This window comes from Miscanthus floridulus, chromosome 11 (assembly GCF_019320115.1).
Source record: "Miscanthus floridulus cultivar M001 chromosome 11, ASM1932011v1, whole genome shotgun sequence".
NCBI lineage: Eukaryota > Viridiplantae > Streptophyta > Magnoliopsida > Poales > Poaceae > Miscanthus > Miscanthus floridulus.
In genome coordinates this window covers 56,246,266-56,264,374 of record NC_089590.1, presented here as the reverse complement: position 1 = coordinate 56,264,374, position 18,109 = coordinate 56,246,266, and the positions used below count along the sequence as shown (strand labels likewise).

At 45.7% G+C, this 18,109-nt stretch overlaps 2 protein-coding genes and 2 pseudogenes across 2 annotated transcripts; 2 read left to right on the top strand and 2 right to left on the bottom strand.

Moving 5' to 3' along the window:
* Positions 1-2,499: 2,499 nt before the first annotated feature.
* Positions 2,500-7,934, bottom strand: LOC136491992 (uncharacterized). Its single transcript, XM_066488168.1, has 6 exons — positions 6,360-7,934; positions 5,097-5,354; positions 4,496-4,634; positions 3,840-4,045; positions 2,736-3,620; positions 2,500-2,559 (listed from the first exon to the last, which is right to left on the bottom strand). Exons 1-6 carry the CDS (start codon positions 7,932-7,934, stop codon positions 2,500-2,502), a joined length of 3,123 nt encoding a protein of 1,040 aa, XP_066344265.1.
* A 1,680-nt stretch (positions 7,935-9,614) lies between these two features.
* Positions 9,615-12,315, top strand: LOC136490818 (protein-L-isoaspartate O-methyltransferase-like; annotated as a pseudogene).
* A 40-nt stretch (positions 12,316-12,355) lies between these two features.
* On the bottom strand, positions 12,356-13,224 carry LOC136490816 (uncharacterized; annotated as a pseudogene).
* A 482-nt stretch (positions 13,225-13,706) lies between these two features.
* LOC136493155 (probable galactinol--sucrose galactosyltransferase 2) lies at positions 13,707-17,858 on the top strand. The gene is made up of 14 exons (XM_066489203.1): positions 13,707-14,266; positions 14,389-14,636; positions 14,766-14,856; positions 15,006-15,054; positions 15,161-15,252; positions 15,365-15,472; positions 15,555-15,662; positions 15,756-16,166; positions 16,243-16,384; positions 16,467-16,534; positions 16,643-16,777; positions 16,862-17,079; positions 17,171-17,259; positions 17,358-17,858. The coding sequence occupies exons 1-14, from the start codon at positions 13,896-13,898 to the stop codon at positions 17,652-17,654; spliced, it is 2,427 nt and encodes an 808-aa protein (XP_066345300.1). The 5' UTR covers positions 13,707-13,895; the 3' UTR covers positions 17,655-17,858.
* Positions 17,859-18,109: the final 251 nt, after the last annotated feature.

Sequence of the window (18,109 nt, the reverse complement as noted above, 5' to 3'; positions counted from 1 at the left end):
TGAAATTACGAAACTAACCCAACTGGAATCATGTCAATCGGACTTACGGATCTTGAGATAAAAATAAAACAAGCAGACTATGTCAGATGCTGACGAGAATTGTAAAGAACCAATCGTGATGCACAAGATCAATCATTATAGATAAAAGATTAAATTGAGTAATTGAACTTACAAAAGTGCATCTAGCCTCCGCCCGAACATCCTCCCTCTCTTAATCGGAGAGATCAACAAAAACCTCTCACTAGAATTCAAACCCTAGGCTAGACCGGAGAGAGGAAAACTGAACCGTGGAACACCGGGGCATGAGTACTGTTCACAGGTACTGTTCATGCGTGAATAGTAACTCGCCGAGAGTCCAAAACGTTCCGCTCCCTTCTCAACCCTAGGTGCCACATATTTATATCTCCAAAGGGTGGCACGACCTATTTTCACATAACCCCCTACGCTAAATAAATCCAACGTAGGGGCGTAAATTCCAATTACGTCCTCCATGGCAAATTCCGCGATGTCCGCGATCCCTCCATCTCCGCGATGTGATCCTCGCGATGTCGCCGCACGACCATCCGAAATCGTATCGCGATCGCCAGAATTTCCATCTTCGGCCAACGCACGCCGCACGAGCGTCCCGGTACGATGCATGGCTTTGTGGCTCAACCAGCGAACCCCGGATTTTGTGGTGTAATCTGGAAACCTCCCTCGACGTCCTCCCACCGTATAGCCAGGTACAGTAGACGTACACCACACGATCGCCTGTCCCTCGAACGCAAGCCTCGATCCGCCCTTCTCCGCCCCCACGGTTCTTCGGAACGGCATCCTATCCTCGTTCTTCACTCGTCGCCGCATGTACCTTGTCTCCACATGTCACCTACAACCACAACCTGTCGAGAGATACGTCACACGCACACCGTGTTGTCAATCGCTCATCACCAAGGTGCTAGCACACCGGCATCTCAATCTCCCCCTTGATGAGTGCATTGACAACACCACACCGCACAAATTTATTGTAACTAAAAAATAAAAAGAAAGAAAAATAAACAATCTTGATCCCCAAAGACATGGGCTAGCGAAAAAGCTAGGCTCGACACAATCAAGACAAAAAAATCACTCTCCCCAAAATAAATCAAAAGCCATATCAATTTCCCAAAAGCAATCTCAGCAGCAAAACTCAACAATTTCAGCAACACTCCCCCTCAACCCCTCAAAACAAGCATGCCAAGTCTCAGCAAAAACGAAATCAAACTCCCCCTACAAAAATGAATTTGTGACTCACTCTCCCCCTTGTTGACAAAGCACTCCATCAAGATAAAATGCAAGGAACCAATTTAGAGAAAAGCATGTGAGAAAGCACAAGTCGAAGCTTCTGAGACATATACAAAATACTTATAAAAGCTAACCAGCAACACGAGCTACTCAGAGAAGGAGCAACACAATGCCATGACCAATAGAATTTTAGAACTGAAATCTCTTTGAAAAACCAATTAGCCAGGCAAAAACATGCATATTCCAAAATTAGTGCCAAGCTGAAGACAAAAACATATAGCAAGCTGACACGATGGATACACAGCTTCAGTCAAAGTTCACTGCAACACCCACAAATGCATGCATTTGTCATATTTAATTCTGGCTTTTGTGAGCTTGACAAGCAGGGATATGGGAAGCAAGAGTTGTGCCCAGCCAGTTTGTTTAATTTTGATTATGAGCGAGAACTAGCAGGGACATGGGAAGCAAGAGTTGTGCCCAGCCAGTTTGTTTAATTTTGATTATGAGCGAGAACCAGCAGGGACATGAGAAAAATCAGAGTTGTGCCCATATTTAAATTCTCAGGAAAGCAAGCAGATCATTTACAACCATACTATGCACTTCCAAGTTAAAACTTGCATTGTGAGTTACATTTGCAGTGAAAACCCATTAAAAGAAGCTGACAACCGAACCATGAGCAAGACATATGTCAAGTATTCAACAAGTCACTAGATCCAGAAAAGCAAGCATAGCCCAACATAAATTTTTAAGTATATATCTGTGTTGTTTTCAAAATAAAAATTGGTCAAGCAAAACATTCAAACCTCTCCAAAAGCATCGATCGCAAACTAGCCAAAACAAGTATAAGACATATGTAACTGAAGCAACTTACAATGATACTAGAATGGGTAACACACCCCGAACTCACCACGCAAACATGCAAACGTGGTTTGATCGAGTGGTTTAGTCAGAATATCAGCAAGTTGCTGACTAGTATCAATGTATTTAAGCTTAATATCACCCTTCTCAGCATGATCCCTCAGAAAATGATGACAAACCTCAATGTGTTTCGTCTTAGAGTGAAGTACAGGATTCTTTGCAACACTTATAGCGCTAGTGCTGTCACACAAGAGAGGAACGCGAGAAAACGACAAACCAAAATCGCGAAGGGTAGCTATCATCCATAAAAGCTGAGAACAACAACTAGCAGCAGCAACATACTCAGCCTCTGTAGTAGATTGAGCAACATTAGATTGTTTTCTAGAGGACCAAGAAATAAGCGAAGAACCCAAAAATTGGCAAGTACCCGATGTAGACTTTCTATCCAAACGGCACCCAGTAAAATCAGCATCCGAATAACCACACAAACTGAGAGTTGAAGCAGCAGAGTACCAAAGGCCAAATGCAGGAGTAAATCGAAGATACCTCATTATGCGCTTCACCGCCTGACGGTGAGAAGTCCTGAGGGACGCCTGAAAACGAGCACACATACACACAGCAAAGTGTATATCTAGCCTCGTAGCAGTCAAGTATAGCAGCGACCCAATCATGCTTCGATATTCCTTCTGATCCACGGGCTCTCCGTCCTCATCAGCATCCAAAGCAGCGCTAGTCGGCATGGGCGTAGAAATTGGCTTCGCATCATCCATCGCAAACTTCTTCAGGACATCCTTCATGTACTTTCCCTGATGCACAAATGTACCTTCCGAAGTTTGTTTTATTTGTAAGCCAAGAAAGAAATTCAGCTCGCCCATCATAGACATCTCAAATTCTTTACTCATCACATCTGCAAACTTTTTCACAAGAGCATGAGAGGAACCACCAAAAATGATATCATCCACATAAATCTGAACTATTAAAGTGTCATTTCCTTGCCTGAGGAGAAAAGGAGTTTTATCAACTGAACCCATTTTGAACCCGTTTTTAAGCAGAAAAGTTTTCAATCTAGCATACCAAGCACGAGGTGCTTGCTTCAAACCATATAAAGCCTTTTGCAACTTAAAAACACGATCAAGAAAATTGGGATGTTTAAAACCAGGCGGTTGTTTAACATAAACTTCTTCTTCTATAAAACCATTCAGAAAAGCACTTTTCACATCCATTTGATAAAGCTTATATCCACGTGAAGCAGCAAATGCAAGCAAAATATGAATGGCTTCTAAACGAGCAACAGGAGCAAAAGTTTCACCATAATCAATACCCTCTTTTTGAGAAAAGCCCTGAGCAACCAGCCTAGCTTTATTTCTAACAACATGACCATCTTCCCCTTGTTTGTTCTTAAAGACCCATTTAGTTCCAATTGGTTTACAAGGAGGAGGATCAACCAAAACCCAAACCTGATTCCGTGCAAAATTTTCTAACTCCTCATGCATGGCATTGACCTAGTTAGAATCAGATAAAGCATGTCCAATATCTCGGGGTTCAAAAGAGGCAACAAAGGCAGTATGCGCAAAGACACCATAATTTTTATTTTTCATACCTCTGTTCCTTGTCGTGCGTTCATCCAAATTACCTATTATGTTCTTGGCAGGATGACGATTCTGAATGTGTCGTGGTGCTGTACGTTCTGAAATCGCCTCCCCCTCAACTACAGCCGGTACATGATCAATAGTCGATGAAGCTGCAGGCTTTGCTGTAGATGTACGTGTCGGTGATGGTCCATCCTCCAAAGTGGTGGAGGGCGCCTGCTCAGGCTGAGCGCCAGGCTCCCCCTGCATCGCAGGCAGGGCATCATCGTCATCGTCGTCGTCACATCCATCTTCCTCTTTCTCATCCTCAAAAATATCCTGCCCGATCTCGTCATCACCTGCACACTCAAAAGCAGAAGAAAAACAAGGCATTGTCTCGTCGAAGGTGACCTCACATGTCTCATCGATGCGGTTAGTATCAAGATTAAGCACACGATACGCTCGCCCTTGCAAGGCATACCCCAAAAATAACCCATCGGAAGAACACGATTCAAATTTATCCAAATTTCCCTTTTTCAATATAAAACACTTGCAGCCAAAAACTCGAAAGTGGAAAACTTTGGGAGGTTGACCAAATCTCAACTCATAAGATGTTTTTCCCAGAAAAGCTCTCAGAAAAATGTGATTAGCAACATAGCAAGCGGTGTTGATAGCCTCAGCCCAAAAACGTCTAGGAGTTTTATGTTCATCAAGCATTGTCCTAACCATCTCAACAAGCATACGATTTTTACGCTCAACAACACCGTTCTGGGGAGGAACGTAAGGTGAGGAAAACTGATGATCTAAACCTTGTTCTGAACAAAAAGCTTTCATGCGAGAATTCTTAAATTCTGTACCGTTGTCACTGCGAATTGCTCTAACGACATTATTTAACAACTCATTTTTCAGCTTCAGAACAAGATCATGAACATATGAGAAAGCCTCATCCTTAGATTCCAAAAAGAACACCCATGAATATCGAGAAAAATCGTCCACAACGATGAGCACATACCACTTCCCACCAGCAGACCGAACACGGGCTGGACCAACAGTGTCCATATGTATCAGTTCACCCGGTCGTCTTGTCATCACCTGAGTCATAGGTGCATGAGAAGCAGCAACCATTTTTCCATGTTTGCAGGGAGCACAAATCAAATCCTTTTCAAACTTGAGTTTCGATAAACCATCAATTAAATCCAATGAACTCAAACGACAAAACAAATCAAAGCTCAAGTGGCCTAACCGACGATGCCACTTCCAAATCAGGGGGGAACCATGAGCAACTAAGCAGCGAGTTTCACCAAAAGATTTAGAAAAATCAGCTTTAAAAATCCGTCTAAAAGGAGAAATCTTGCAAACAAGGTTACCAGCAGAATCAAGAACACGCGAATTTCCTTTCTTAAAACGAACCTCAAAATCATCCTCAAGAAGTTGCGAAACAGACAGCAAATTATAATGCAAATTCTTTACCAATGCGACGTCCTTTAACATGTATTTATCTGTTACCTTGATGCAGCCATGCGCCATTACCTTACCTTGACTTTTATCCCCAAAAGTGATGTTTTCCTTTACGCTCGTGGGGGTGAGGCTAGAGAACCATTTATCATCTCCGGTCATGTGGCGTGAACAGTCGGAGTCCATTATCCATATGTCCTCCTCGCCTCCAACCTACAATCAACAACGAGAGCGAGGGTGAGCTAATGACTCAACACTGGGGTTAGGATAATGTAATGAAAACCAGTGCTGAGCCACTTGCTCAAAAGAAGCGTTAGCAAAATCAAAGTTCTCAAAAAAAACGATGAGAACCACGAGGGGGAAAATGTGGTCTGTCATCCCGATGTTGTGCAAGAGCACGAGTACGTGAGCGAAAACCAGAAGAGCGAACAAATGGCTCATGTCTCAAAACAGGACGATCATGAGTACCACGTACAGGGTACTGCTCACATCTAAAAACACGACGATCATGAGTACCACGTGTGGGGTACTGCTCACGTCGTTCAGCACGCATCCTCCGATAACAGAACTCATAAAGATGACCATCATGACTGCAAAAATCACAATGATAAAGCTTGCGTGCAGGAGCGAAAGAAGCCTCAACATTAGAACTAGAAGCAACAAAAACAGGCTTAGCAAATGATCACAAGAAGAACCATTTGGCTTAGTATTTTGTACACCCTTGAAGTGTTTTGGCTTAGGCACCCAAACCTGCTTTTTAGGAGCAGATCTAGATGTCTCAACCAGCAACCCATTAGAGGTGACACCTGAACCCTTCCTAGGAGGTGGTCCAGTATATTTAGCCAAAGGTGGATTCTTCTCATCAACAGGCGGTCCACTTTTTTCACCAAAAACATGTTTCAAGTCATAACCGGGACCAAAACGCTCACCCCGTTTAATTTGAGCAATAGCCATACCAATTTGAGGCTCACGAATAGAACACCAACCAAGAATAGTTCTCAAATGCTTATTTTCTTCTTCCAAATCAGCAAGTTTGGCCCTTAAATTATTATTTTCAACAACAAAATTAGGACAAGTTAGGCATGAAGGAAGAACCGGAGAAGTGTGTTTTTCCAACTCAACAATATGTGATTTAGCAACATTTAATTCAGATCGTAAAGTTGGACAAATCAAACAAACCGGCAAATCAGGACAAGTGTGTTCTTCAAAATTTTTTACCCGACATAAAGCATTATCCAAGTCAACTTTCAGAAGCGGGCAAGAAACACAAGTACCAAGCAAATTCGACCGAGAACGAAGTTCATTTAGTTCAGCATAAAGTTTATCTCGATCATCAACAATGGAAGAATACTTGGTTTGCAATTTAGAAAGCAAAATCATATGAATTGAGCATTCTTCACATTCATCAGGTTCAGCAGGATTAGATGCAGCATTTTTGAGAGTAGCTAGTTCAGCATAAGTTTTATCATAATTAGTTTTAAGTTTAGCCAACACTTTATTTTTCTTATGAACAATTTTAGTTAAATTAGCTATTCTTTGTTCTGCAGAAGTATCTACCTCATCATCAGAAGTTTCATCGTTGCTGTCGGTTGATGCATCACCCTCCAAGGCCATAGTACATATCCCACCATTGATGCCGGCGTCAGTGATGAAGCAAAGTCCGTCTGTCTTCTTCTTGGGTGTCTCATCCTCGGAATCTGAATCGCTGGAGTCTGATGAGCCACCTGAAACATACTGTCCAAGAGAAGATAACAAAACATTTGCAGCCTTAGCGACTTGCTTGTCAGAGTATTTTTGTCCACCTTTCTTCCATTGCTTATCCTTCTTCTTCTTCCTCTCCCTGAACTTCTCCTGGCGCTTGGAGGAGTTATTGCCCTGCTCAAAAGATCTCTGCTTGTTTGGGCAATCAGCAGCAAAGTGTCCTCGCTCACCACAGTTGAAGCAGCCATCTGAACGTCTTCTATTACGCCTGTTGTCATACACACGCTTAAACTTGTTGGAGAGCAGTACAAGCTGATCATCATCTAGCACCTCCAACTCCTCATCTGCAACATGACACAAAGAAGACAAAGCAAAACTGGAAACATTTGGATTAGCATTAGTGTTAGTCTTATTTCCAGAAACCAAAGCCATTGGAACGTCAGAAGAAGAAGCAGCTGTGGGATTTTTCAATTTACGCTTAGAAACAATTTCGATCTCTTTTGATTTGAGCTTACTGTAAAGCTCATCAGTGGTGAGAGTCTCATAACCTACAGATTCAACGATCGCCTCAACTTTCATATCCCATTCATCATTAAGTGAATGTAATAATCTGAGAGCCCTAGCATGATCATCATAAGGCATATTGCTATTCATGGCCTTCATCTTATTAACAATCACTTGAAAACGTGCAAACATGTCATCAATAGACTCACTAGGCAATTGGCAAAAAGCATCAAACTCTTTTCGGTGAATCTCAAATTTTCGGTTTTTCACAGTGTTTGAGCCTTCATGATATTTTCTAAGTTTCTCCCAGATCTGATAAGCGAGATCTTCACTAGAAACCCGATCATATTCAGTTTTACAAATAGAAGCCTGTAAAATAGCAACAGCGCAATGATTTGTTTCAAGAAGCCCAATCTCAGCGGCGTCAGTCGGTTCCTCAGCTGGAATCACATATGTGGCATTTTGTGTGATTTTCCATAGCTTCAGCGACTTGCCTTTGAGATAGTTGGTCATACGTGCCTTCCAATAATCATAATCAGTCCCATCAAAAAACAGAGTGCGAACATCAAACTTTTCATTGGTCGCCATAGCTTTCAGCACCGATTAAGGTATAGAAAACCTAAACCGGCTCTGGTACCAATTGAAGGATCGAAACAGGCGACCAGAGGGGGTGAATGGTCGCGGAAGCCAAAAATAATTTCTAACCCTTCCCCTAAACACAAAACCTGATTAAATCACATTTTTCAAATCTGGCCAGAACTCTATGTACCTAGTAAACCTGATGTGGACGAAAATCCGTAACTCCGATCGACCTAAAAATTTGTCAGATTAAACTAGATGAAATTACGAAACTAACCCAACTGAAATCACGTCAATCGGACTTACGGATCTTGAGATAAAATTAAAACAAGTAGACTATGTCAGATGCTGACGAGAATTGTAAAGAACCAATCGAGATGCACAAGATCAATCATTATAGATGAAAGATTAAATTGAGTAATTAAACTTACAAAAGTGCATCTAGCCTCCGCCCGAATATCCTCCCTCTCTTAATCGGAGAGATCAACAAAAACCTCTCACTAAAATTCAAACCCTAGGCTAGACCGGAGAGAGGAAAACTGAACCGTGGAACCCCGGGGGCACAAGTACTGTTCACAGGTACTGTTCATGCGTGAATAGTAACTCGCCGAGAGTCCAAAACGTTTCGCTCCCTTCTCAACCTTAGGTGCCACATATTTATATCTCCAAAGGGTGGCACGACCTATTTTCACATAACCCCCTACGCTAAATAAATTCAACGTAGGGGCGTAAATTCCAATTACGTCCTCCATGGCAAATTCCGCGATGTCCGCGATCCCTCCATCTCCGCGATGTGATCCTCGCGATGTCGCCGCACGACCATCCGAAATCGTATCGCGATCGCCAGAATTTCCATCTTCGGCCAACGCACGCCGCGCGAGCGTCCCGGTACGATGCATGGCTTTGTGGCTCAACCAGCGAACCTCGGATTTTGTGGCGTAATCTGGAAACCTCCCTCGACGTCCTCTCACCGTATAGCCAGGTACAGTAGACGTACACCACACGATCGCCTGTCCCTCGAATGCAAGCCTCGATCCGCCCTTCTCCGCCCCCACGGTTCTTCGGAACGGCATCCTATCCTCGTTCTTCACTCGTCGCCGCATGTACCTTGTCTCCACCTGTCACCTACAACCACAACCTGCCGAGAGATACGTCACACGCACACCGTGTTGTCAATCGCTCATCACCAAGGTGCTAGCACACCGGCATCTCATATAAGTATATCTAGAATCAACTCGACTCGTGCAACGCATAAAAGTGTATATTATACAGTAAAATTTTAGTTGCCTCTAGACCTCTAGTCAGCTCCTCTCTAGGTGCTGGTGGAACACAGGCGATGATGGGTAGGCCATAGCACTTCAGGTCTTGTTTAGATTACCTTAAAGTTTTAAGTTTTTTCACTTTCTCTCCATCACATCAATTTTTGGACGTATGCATGGAGCATTAAATGTAGGTAAAAAAAATAACTAATTGTACAGTTTGGTTGTAAATCACGAAACGAATCTTTTGAGCCTAGTTAGTCCATGATCGAACAAAATTTGTCAAATACAAACAAAATGTGCTACAGTGTCTAGATTAAAAAATTTACAATCTAAACCAGGCCTTAGTTCGTGCGGTCGGTTCGCCGCGCCGTGGCGACGTGTCCTGCAGGCTGCAGGCTTTGCAACTAGAAGAGCCGTGGCCGTGGCGTGGTAGTAGAACGCGTGCGGCGGCGGCACCCCCACCTGTCGAGACGAGGCTTCTCCAAGCAGCCACCGCAGCCGGCCGCTGCTCCCCCGGCTCTCTTATAACGGATTTTTTTTTTCCCGACACGGCTGCCATCGCCATGTGCCTCGCCGCCGCATGCGCGTCCGCCTCCTCCCCCGCACGCCGCCTCTCGCCCTCCGCCTCCACCGCGCTCCCGCGCCGATTCATCCACAGCCTCCTCGGCGCCCCCACGAGGCCTTACCCGCCGCCACCGCCCCTGCTGCGGCGCTGCTTCAAGTTCTACCATATGGCGGTCGCACGCTACCAACGACGCCCTGTCCCCCCTCCTTCCACCTCCGTTTCGTCTCTGAGCTCCCTTGGTCAGTTGGTCGTGGAATTTACCCGGATTATCTCGCACGGGCACCTGTTAAGTTGTTAGTGGCTACAGTAAATTGGATGGCTGCACGGGTTAGGTTAAACCGATTAAGTGGAATTGAGTGGTAGGCTTAGTTTTGGATGAACAAATTTGGAAACTGGCTTGCACTAGAATGAAGCTTGCTTTTGGTTACATGGCTTTTATACTCTAAGATTTGGTTTTGACTAATAAAAGATGTAAAAAGTTCCCTTCTTGTTTGTGGGCAGCTGAAGATAGCCAGCTTGTGTCAAAGTGTAGCAGAGGTGATGTATCTGAAGCTCACCTCTTGCCGCAACTTTCTGATACATAGGTATCCACAAATAATTTCTTTGGGTAATCCACAGAGAATTTTGGACGGGCCATTTGCTGCTTGCATATCTAGCTGCTCCATGGTAATTCTGAATACGGCAATATGCTGTACAAGTGGACCAGATGAGGGGGTTCATGATCCTAGAGTTGAGCTAGCTGTATAAATACTGTTTTAGTGTGCACTTGTAGTTTTATGAGATTGTTGAATCTTCACAGAACTATTCTTATTCTTCAAGAGAAGCTTCATACAAACTTTTAGTTCCCCTGTGAAATGTCCAAGTAAATAGACATTTAACTTGTATTAATGTTAAAGGGCTTGATGCCACACTAGTCTTTTTGTTTCATTTATGCTTAATCTTTTTCTGTTATAAGAAAAGAAAGTTAATTCAAATTATCACTGTGATGGCCTGTTTATTGCTGCAATTCCATACTGTAGCCATACATATAAAGTGGAGTCTCACCGATTCTTGATTAACTTCCAGCAATATTGGACTCAACCATCACTGGACCGGAACAAAGCTCTGGTTGAGTACCTATAGCAGTATGGTGCTGTTAGAACTGATAAAGTGGCGGAATTAATGGAAACGATTTATAGAGCGCTATTTGTACCAGAGGGTACCCCTTACGTCGACAGTCCTATGCCTATTGGTTTCAATGCAACAATATCTGCTCCTCACATGCATGCAACCTGCTTAGAGCTATTGAAGGATAATTTGCAACCAGGAATGCATGCTCTGGATGTTGGATCAGGTCTGTTGCTGATACTTTAGCCATTTGCCAGTGTCCATCAGCAATTGCGGTTGAATAAACAGCTTGCTCTATTTTTTTTTTCTAATTGATGTCACAAATGCATTCCTGTCACATTGTAGGTAGCGGCTACCTGACAGCTTGTTTTGCCATGATGGTTGGACCAGAAGGTCGTGCAGTGGGAATTGAACACATTCCTGAGATTGTTGCTTCTTCTATTGAAAATGTGCAAAGAAGCGCTGCAGCTCCACTACTGAGGGATGGATCGCTCTCTTTTCATGTTACAGGTATGATGATTGGTTTATCTATAATATGCTGAGCTATTAATTTCATTAAGCAACAGTTTACACAGCCTTTAAAGCTTCTAAAGATTGTTATTTTCTTCAGTATGCATGTTATGATGAAGCAACGTTGGCTACTGTTGGTTCCTGTTTACTTGCTGGCATGCTATTTCAAAGTGTAGACAGTTTGCAGTACATTTTTTTTTCTTTTCCAAATGGGATTCAGTCCGCGTGCTAATACATGTCATTGTTGTGCCAGATGGCGAAATCAAGTTGTCTTCAAATGTAGACCTTTTTCATTATATATCCCGGTTCTGGAATTTTGTTCTTGGTGCTCTAGCTAGAGAAACTTTGTTCTGTTGGGCCAGCAAACTCTGAAATAACCTGGGGCTTAAGATGTCTGACTGCTCTCAAAACTGCAGATAGCAGGCTTGGTTTTCCAGACGTGGCACCCTATGATGCTATCCACGTTGGTGCAGCGGCACCCAAGATCCCTCAGCCTCTGCTTGATCAGCTAAAGCCTGGTGGCCGGATGGTCATACCGGTTGGCACCTACTTGCAGGACCTGCAGGTGGTCGACAAGAACACGGATGGATCAATCAGCATCCAGAAGGATGCGTCCGTGCGCTACGTCCCACTGACCAGCCGCTCCGCGCAGTTGCAGGACCCCTAAATAAGGTTCTCTATGCTCTGTACATATGATCGCTACGGCTTACCTGTTAATGTTTCTTCATCTGAATAGCTAGGTGGTCTTAGTTCGTTCATGTTCACGAACGACGTTGGTGAAAGTGTGGTTTCTGTAATAACAAGGATTGCTGCTAGCATGTTTCTGAATCAGGTGGTCGATGGATGATGTTTGAGCTTCTGAACTTTCATCTGTCCGCAGCTGAGCTAGTGCTGCAGTGTACATGTACAAACTAGCTCTGCATCAGTAGTGATTCTATAGATTGTATGTACATCCCAATGGTAGCACAGGTTCCGTCAATCAGGGTTTCACATTGGCTTGAAGTTCCTGTACGAGATAACTGCGTAGAACGGGTCGGAGCCCGCCACGCCGAACAGCCTCATCACGGCGTCCAGCGGCGAGGACGGCGACGACCCGCCGGCCGACCGCAGCTTCCTGATCACCTCGGGCTGCGTGAACCCATCCACGCACTGGAAGTACTGCGTCACGAGCTGGACGCGGCTGTACGCCGTGCCGTCCCGCCACGCGCTGATGGCCTTCTCGTAGAACATCCGGTTGCCGAAGCTCACGATGCACACGCCCCCCGGCTTCAGCACCCGGAACATCTCCGCGAAGACCTGATTCATGCCAAATCGCCACTGCGATGACGCCAATAGGGAAAAACTGCCCCAACCCAAAGGCAATAGATGATCGATAAGTACCTTTTCAGGGGACTGCAGGTACTGCACGCTGACGGTGCAGAGCACAGCATCGAAGGTGCCACCCTCGAGCTCCAGCCGCTGGTCCTTGTTGAGGTCCTTGACGAAGAAGTAGTCCAGGCGCGGGTTCCTGGCGAGCTCCTGCGCGTTGAGACCGTGGCCGACGACGCGCCGGAACTGGACCTCCGGCGGCAGGTGGCTGACCCAGGAGCTCATGAGGTCCAGCACGTCCCACCCGGCGCGGAGGCGCTCCCGGTAGAGGCCCGTGAGCGTGACGATGAAGCCGTCGTCCACGTGCGTCACGAGGCGCGGGAACGCGTAGAAGTCGCGGTCCGGCCGCGGGTCCAGCTTCGCTCGGCCCTCGGGCGAGAGCACCAGGCGCGGTGGACGGCGAGGGCTGGGCGTCGTTGGAGCATCGTGGCGCGGCACGGAGCGGGCGCCGCGATGAGTGCAGCGTTTGTGGCGGAGTGCACAGCATGGTCGCGTGGAGCGTGCGGGCCCACCCATTGCACGCTTCGAGTGCTGTTTTTATCATTATCATCATATCTTGTCGACCTTTTCTTTCTTTTTGAAAAAAGTTATTATCTGCTAGAATAATTGAGTGCCCACGTTTTATCAGAAGTGCACCTATAAATAAGCACCATATGTGATTTAATTTTCTTAATCATGAAAAAATAGGCTGAATTTCGACTCCCCCCAAGAAGAAAAAATGGGTGCTTCTTGCCCTGGGTAACCAGCAGGATGGGCATTGTGTGTGCGCGCGCGTTTACAGATACGCTCCGTGTCACACGATCGATAGATAAATCGTCTCACACCCGTGTGGCCATGGAAATTCCGAGGGTGCGATTCCTGCGACTGGTCGACGGCGACGCGAGAGAGAAGGGCCCCGCGTGGAAGACCCGAGGTGCTCCCGAGCGCCGGCGCCGGTTTGCAGCTGCGGCGGGGAGACCAGGAGACCCGACAGCTCTGAGATCGTTCTGGGTCTCTCTCCTCCCCCTGCCTTCGCGTTCCGCACGTCTCAGACTCTCAGCCATGCGCCCACAGGCCACAACCCACAAAACCCACTACTGTACTAGCTTATCATCACACGCGGGACTGCCGGAGTTCAACGTCTGACGCGTTTCCTACGTGGTGCTGACGAGGCTGCTCATGATGGCCTCGCGCCCGCCGTGCTCGCTCTCGCTGTCGCTCCCGTCGCCGTCGTATAAGACATCGCGCTGCTGCTGCCACCGCGGTCGCAGACTCCTCCTCCTCCGCAGAGCAATGCTGGGAGCCTGCCAGGACCTCAGCACCATCACGCCCACGCCGCGGCAGCAGAGTATGGCGCAGCTCGAGCGCGGGTCCCTGCTGGTTGGCGGGCGCGAGCTCCTCGTCCGCGCCCCGCCCAACGTCACCCTACGGCCAGCCGGTGCCGGCGTCGCCGACGACGAGGCCGCCGCCGCCTCGGGCGCCGCGTTCCTCGGAGCCTGGGCGGCGGCGGCGTCCAGCCGCCACGTGTTCTCCGTCGGAAACCTGGCTAGGTAAGTCAGTCATAGTACTCGTGTCCTGCGTGCAAGAACGCGACGCGCTGGCGGGCGGGGGCGCCTGTGCCACCAATTCGATTTGTGACTGATGGTTTGTTCTTGGATCGGTGGCCTCGCAGTGGGTGGAGGTGGCTGTCACTGTTCAGGTTCAAGATCTGGTGGATGATGCCGGCCACGGGCGCCGGCGCGGCGGCTGTGCCGGCGGAGACGCAGATGCTGCTTCTGGAGTCCACGAGCGAGGTGGGTTCTGCGGCCGCGACGGAGCATGGCTCACTGTACGCGCTGATGCTGCCGGTTCTTGACGGCGGCTTCCGGGCCAGCCTCCAGGGGAGCCCCGAGGACGAGCTCCAGTTCTGCTTCGAGAGCGGTGAGCTTTGTCTCCTGCCATCTGATGAAACTTGAAACTTTAAGTACTCCATCCGTCGATCGCATCAAAATGTGCAAAACTTGGGATTTTGATTGGAATTTCTGAGAGGAAATGCTGGACTGTTGGTAGGTGATCCTGATGTCCAGACGATGGAAGCAGTTGATGCAGTGTTCATCAACTCAGGGGACAACCCCTTCAATCTTCTGAAGGAATCCATCAAGTAATGCCATTCTCTTACACAAGTCCTAAAATAACACTCCTCTTATACTTGTACTTGCTTAGGCACAGTCGATAAAAAAGAAGTCCTAAAATACCACATGGACATGGTCTTTTCAACAATTGGCTTAATTGTTCAACTTCTTCATTTAGGATGGTGTCCAAGATCAAAGGAACTTTCAGTCATATAGAGGACAAGGAGGTAAAATTATGCTCATTTCACCTGATTTGGTAATATTGCTTCTTGGGAAGCTTTTCATTCTTCTCTTTTTTCTCATGCCTTGTTTAAATTCATTACAAAATATCAGATTCCTTCAAATTTGGACTGGTTTGGGTGGTGCACTTGGGATGCATTTTACAAAGCTGTGAACCCAAGTGGGATTGAGGAGGGCCTTCAAAGGTTTGCAGGAACAAATGTTTCACTTGGAATACACACTAAGAAGAGTATCTTTTGCCTCCTTTTCATAGCTATCACTTGCTGATAAAGTGATAATGCATTTCTTGTCCTACAGTCTGCGTGAAGGTGGTGTGCCACCAAGGTTTCTGATTATAGATGATGGTTGGCAAGAAACAGTTGACGAATTCAAGGAAGCGGACGAAGCCATCCGTGAGCAGGCCGTGTTAGTGTTCCATCCTTTGGTAACCCATAAAAGTGTGCACCGGGTGAGGGTCGGTTCCTGATTTGTATTGTAATTATGCCAGATTTGCGCATAGGCTGACTGATCTGAAGGAGAACCATAAGTTCAGGGGAGAAACCTGCAAGAATCTTGGGGACCTCATTAAGAAGATAAAAGAAAAACATGGAGTCAAGTAATTGTTTTTTTTTGTCGAAGTACTTGTTCTATGATGATTTAATCTTCATACTATTTTTGGCTGATTAAAATGCAATGCATGAAACCATAGGTGTGTCTACATGTGGCATGCTTTACTTGGATATTGGGGAGGCATCTTAGCAACATCTGATGCGATGAAGAAGTATAATCCAAAGCTTGTTTACCCAGTCCAATCGCCAGGTAATGTTGCGAACCTGAGGGATATTGCCATGGACAGCTTGGAGAAATTTGGAGTGGGCATCATTGATCCTGACAAGATATATGAGTTCTACAATGATCAGCACAGCTACCTTTCTAGTGTGGGTGTGGATGGCGTGAAGGTTGATGTTCAGAACGTGTTGGAAACTCTTGGATGCGGATTTGGTGGTCGTGTTGCAGTAACTCGAAAGTATCAGCAGGCTCTTGAGGAATCCATTGCCCAGAACTTCAAAACAAACAACCTAATCTGCTGCATGAGTCACAATTCAGACAGCATCTTTAGGTAGCATATTTCTAGCTGTGGAAAATATGAGCTACTGTGTAGATAGAATCTGATATAATTCTTGGTTGTTTTCTAGTGCCTTGAAGAGTGCAGTTGCTAGAGCCTCAGAAGATTTCATGCCTCGGGAACCAACACTGCAAACTCTGCACATCGCTTCTGTGGCATTCAATAGCCTATTGTTGGGAGAAATCTTCATACCTGACTGGGATATGTTCCATGTGAGATTTTGACATCTCGAGCAGTATATTTAGGCACGTTTCTATACTTCAGTAGCAGCTAATTTTCATTTTCCTTGTGAAGAGCAAGCATGAATCAGCGGAAATTCATGGAGCAGCTAGAGCCCTGAGTGGAAGTGGTGTTTATGTCAGGTAGTTTTGTGTAGATCATTTACTTCTATCTTCTAGTTATTTTCTTGTGGTTGCTTTTAACTCAAGCACAGGAGTTCACCATGCATGTATATTTGTTGTGATATGCAGCGACAAACCCGGGGTGCATGATTTCAGTGTTCTAAAAAAGCTTGTTCTACCAGACGGCTCGATTCTAAGAGCAAGGTATGCTGGTCGTCCTACACGCGATTGTCTGTTCACTGACCCAGTCATGGATGGCAAAAGGTATGAGCACGAATATAGCTTTACCATTTTCTTTTGCTACTAAGTTGTTCCTTATAGCATACTAATCTGTGAATTCTTCTGCAGTCTGCTGAAGATATGGAACTTGAACAATTTCACTGGTGTCATTGGAGTGTTCAATTTTCAGGGAGCTGGACAGTGGGTTTGGCCAGTGAAAGAAACTGCTTATGTTCCTATCAACATAAACATCACTGGTCAGCTCTCACCGTCCAATGTAGAATCTCTCGAGGAGATAGCTGGTGATAATTGGAATGGAGAGACTGCAGTATATGCTTTCGGTTCATGTAAATATTGTTGGCCGACTGTTTCTTTCTAACAATCCCATCTTATCACTATACCATCGGTGACTGATTAGCCCTCTATTTTGTCTTCCAGGTTCTCTTTCAAGGCTTCAGAAGCACCAAAGTTTGGAGGTTTCACTGTCTACTATGACATGTGAGATTTACAACATTTCACCAATAAAGGTCAGACGTCAGATTAATTTCCACTCGCCTTCGTTCTTACATGTATTCCGCATTGTAAATATCATGTTTTTACAGAAATTTTTTGTTTCTTACACCAGATTTTCGGCGAAGTCGTTCGGTTTGCGCCTCTTGGACTGATCGACATGTTCAACTCTGGTGGTGCACTTGACAATGTTTCAAGCGATGCAGATTCTTCAGCTACGACAATTCATATCAAATGCCGAGGACCAGGGCGGTTTGGGGCGTATTCAGCCATCAGGCCGGAGCTTTGTAGAGTTGATGAAAACGAAGTAGAGTTCACTCATGCAAAGGATGGCCTGCTGACCTTTTATCTCCTCCCTTCTTCCTCCCAGGACAACCTGAGACACGTTGAGATTGTGTACAGAGCTTCATGAACGACATTTACCCTTATGATTCTTATCCAGCATCTAATTTCTGCCGTGCTCTTCAGTAACCAATCACACGTGCACATTGAGATGATGTTCCAAAGAAGCCTTGTTCTTGTTGGATTTGATTGTGTATGCTGTGCTGAAAATATCTGTTTTATATGATTGTCGTGCTGCTATTGTTTTAGATAAAGGATGGACATGGTATAAGAACTATAGAGAGCAATTTTAGATAAAGGGTGCTGCCATTGTTCCGGCTGATTGTTGTGAGATATCTGAAAACACTGTCACGTGAACAGTGATTCCGTGAGTGGGCTGGCCGGCCAGCCGAACGCGCCCTTTATCTAAAACAATGGCATACACAATCATATAAAACAGATATTTTGGCTTATTTTTCAGTCCTGCCGAACAGGCCATTGAACCTGAATGCTGTCAGGCTGTCCCAACGTGAACCTGTGATACGG

Bases quoted from the DNA above. Each gene is read 5' to 3' on its own strand.
- LOC136491992 (XM_066488168.1), bottom strand. From the start codon at position 7,934: ATGGCGACCAATGAAAAGTTTGATGTTCGCACTCTGTTTTTTGATGGG. The intron at 5,355-6,359 runs GTAAAAAATTTT...TGTTGATTGTAG, and splicing joins TGGATAATGCTTTATGTCGG to GTTGGAGGCGAGGAGGACAT. The intron at 3,621-3,839 runs GTACCGGCTGTA...GATTCTAACTAG, and splicing joins CTTCATCGACTATTGATCAT to GTCAATGCCATGCATGAGGA.
- LOC136493155 (XM_066489203.1), top strand. From the start codon at position 13,896: ATGATGGCCTCGCGCCCGCCGTGCTCGCTCTCGCTGTCGCTCCCGTCG. The intron at 14,267-14,388 runs GTAAGTCAGTCA...GTGGCCTCGCAG, and splicing joins TCCGTCGGAAACCTGGCTAG to TGGGTGGAGGTGGCTGTCAC. The intron at 16,385-16,466 runs GTGAGATTTTGA...TTCCTTGTGAAG, and splicing joins CTGACTGGGATATGTTCCAT to AGCAAGCATGAATCAGCGGA.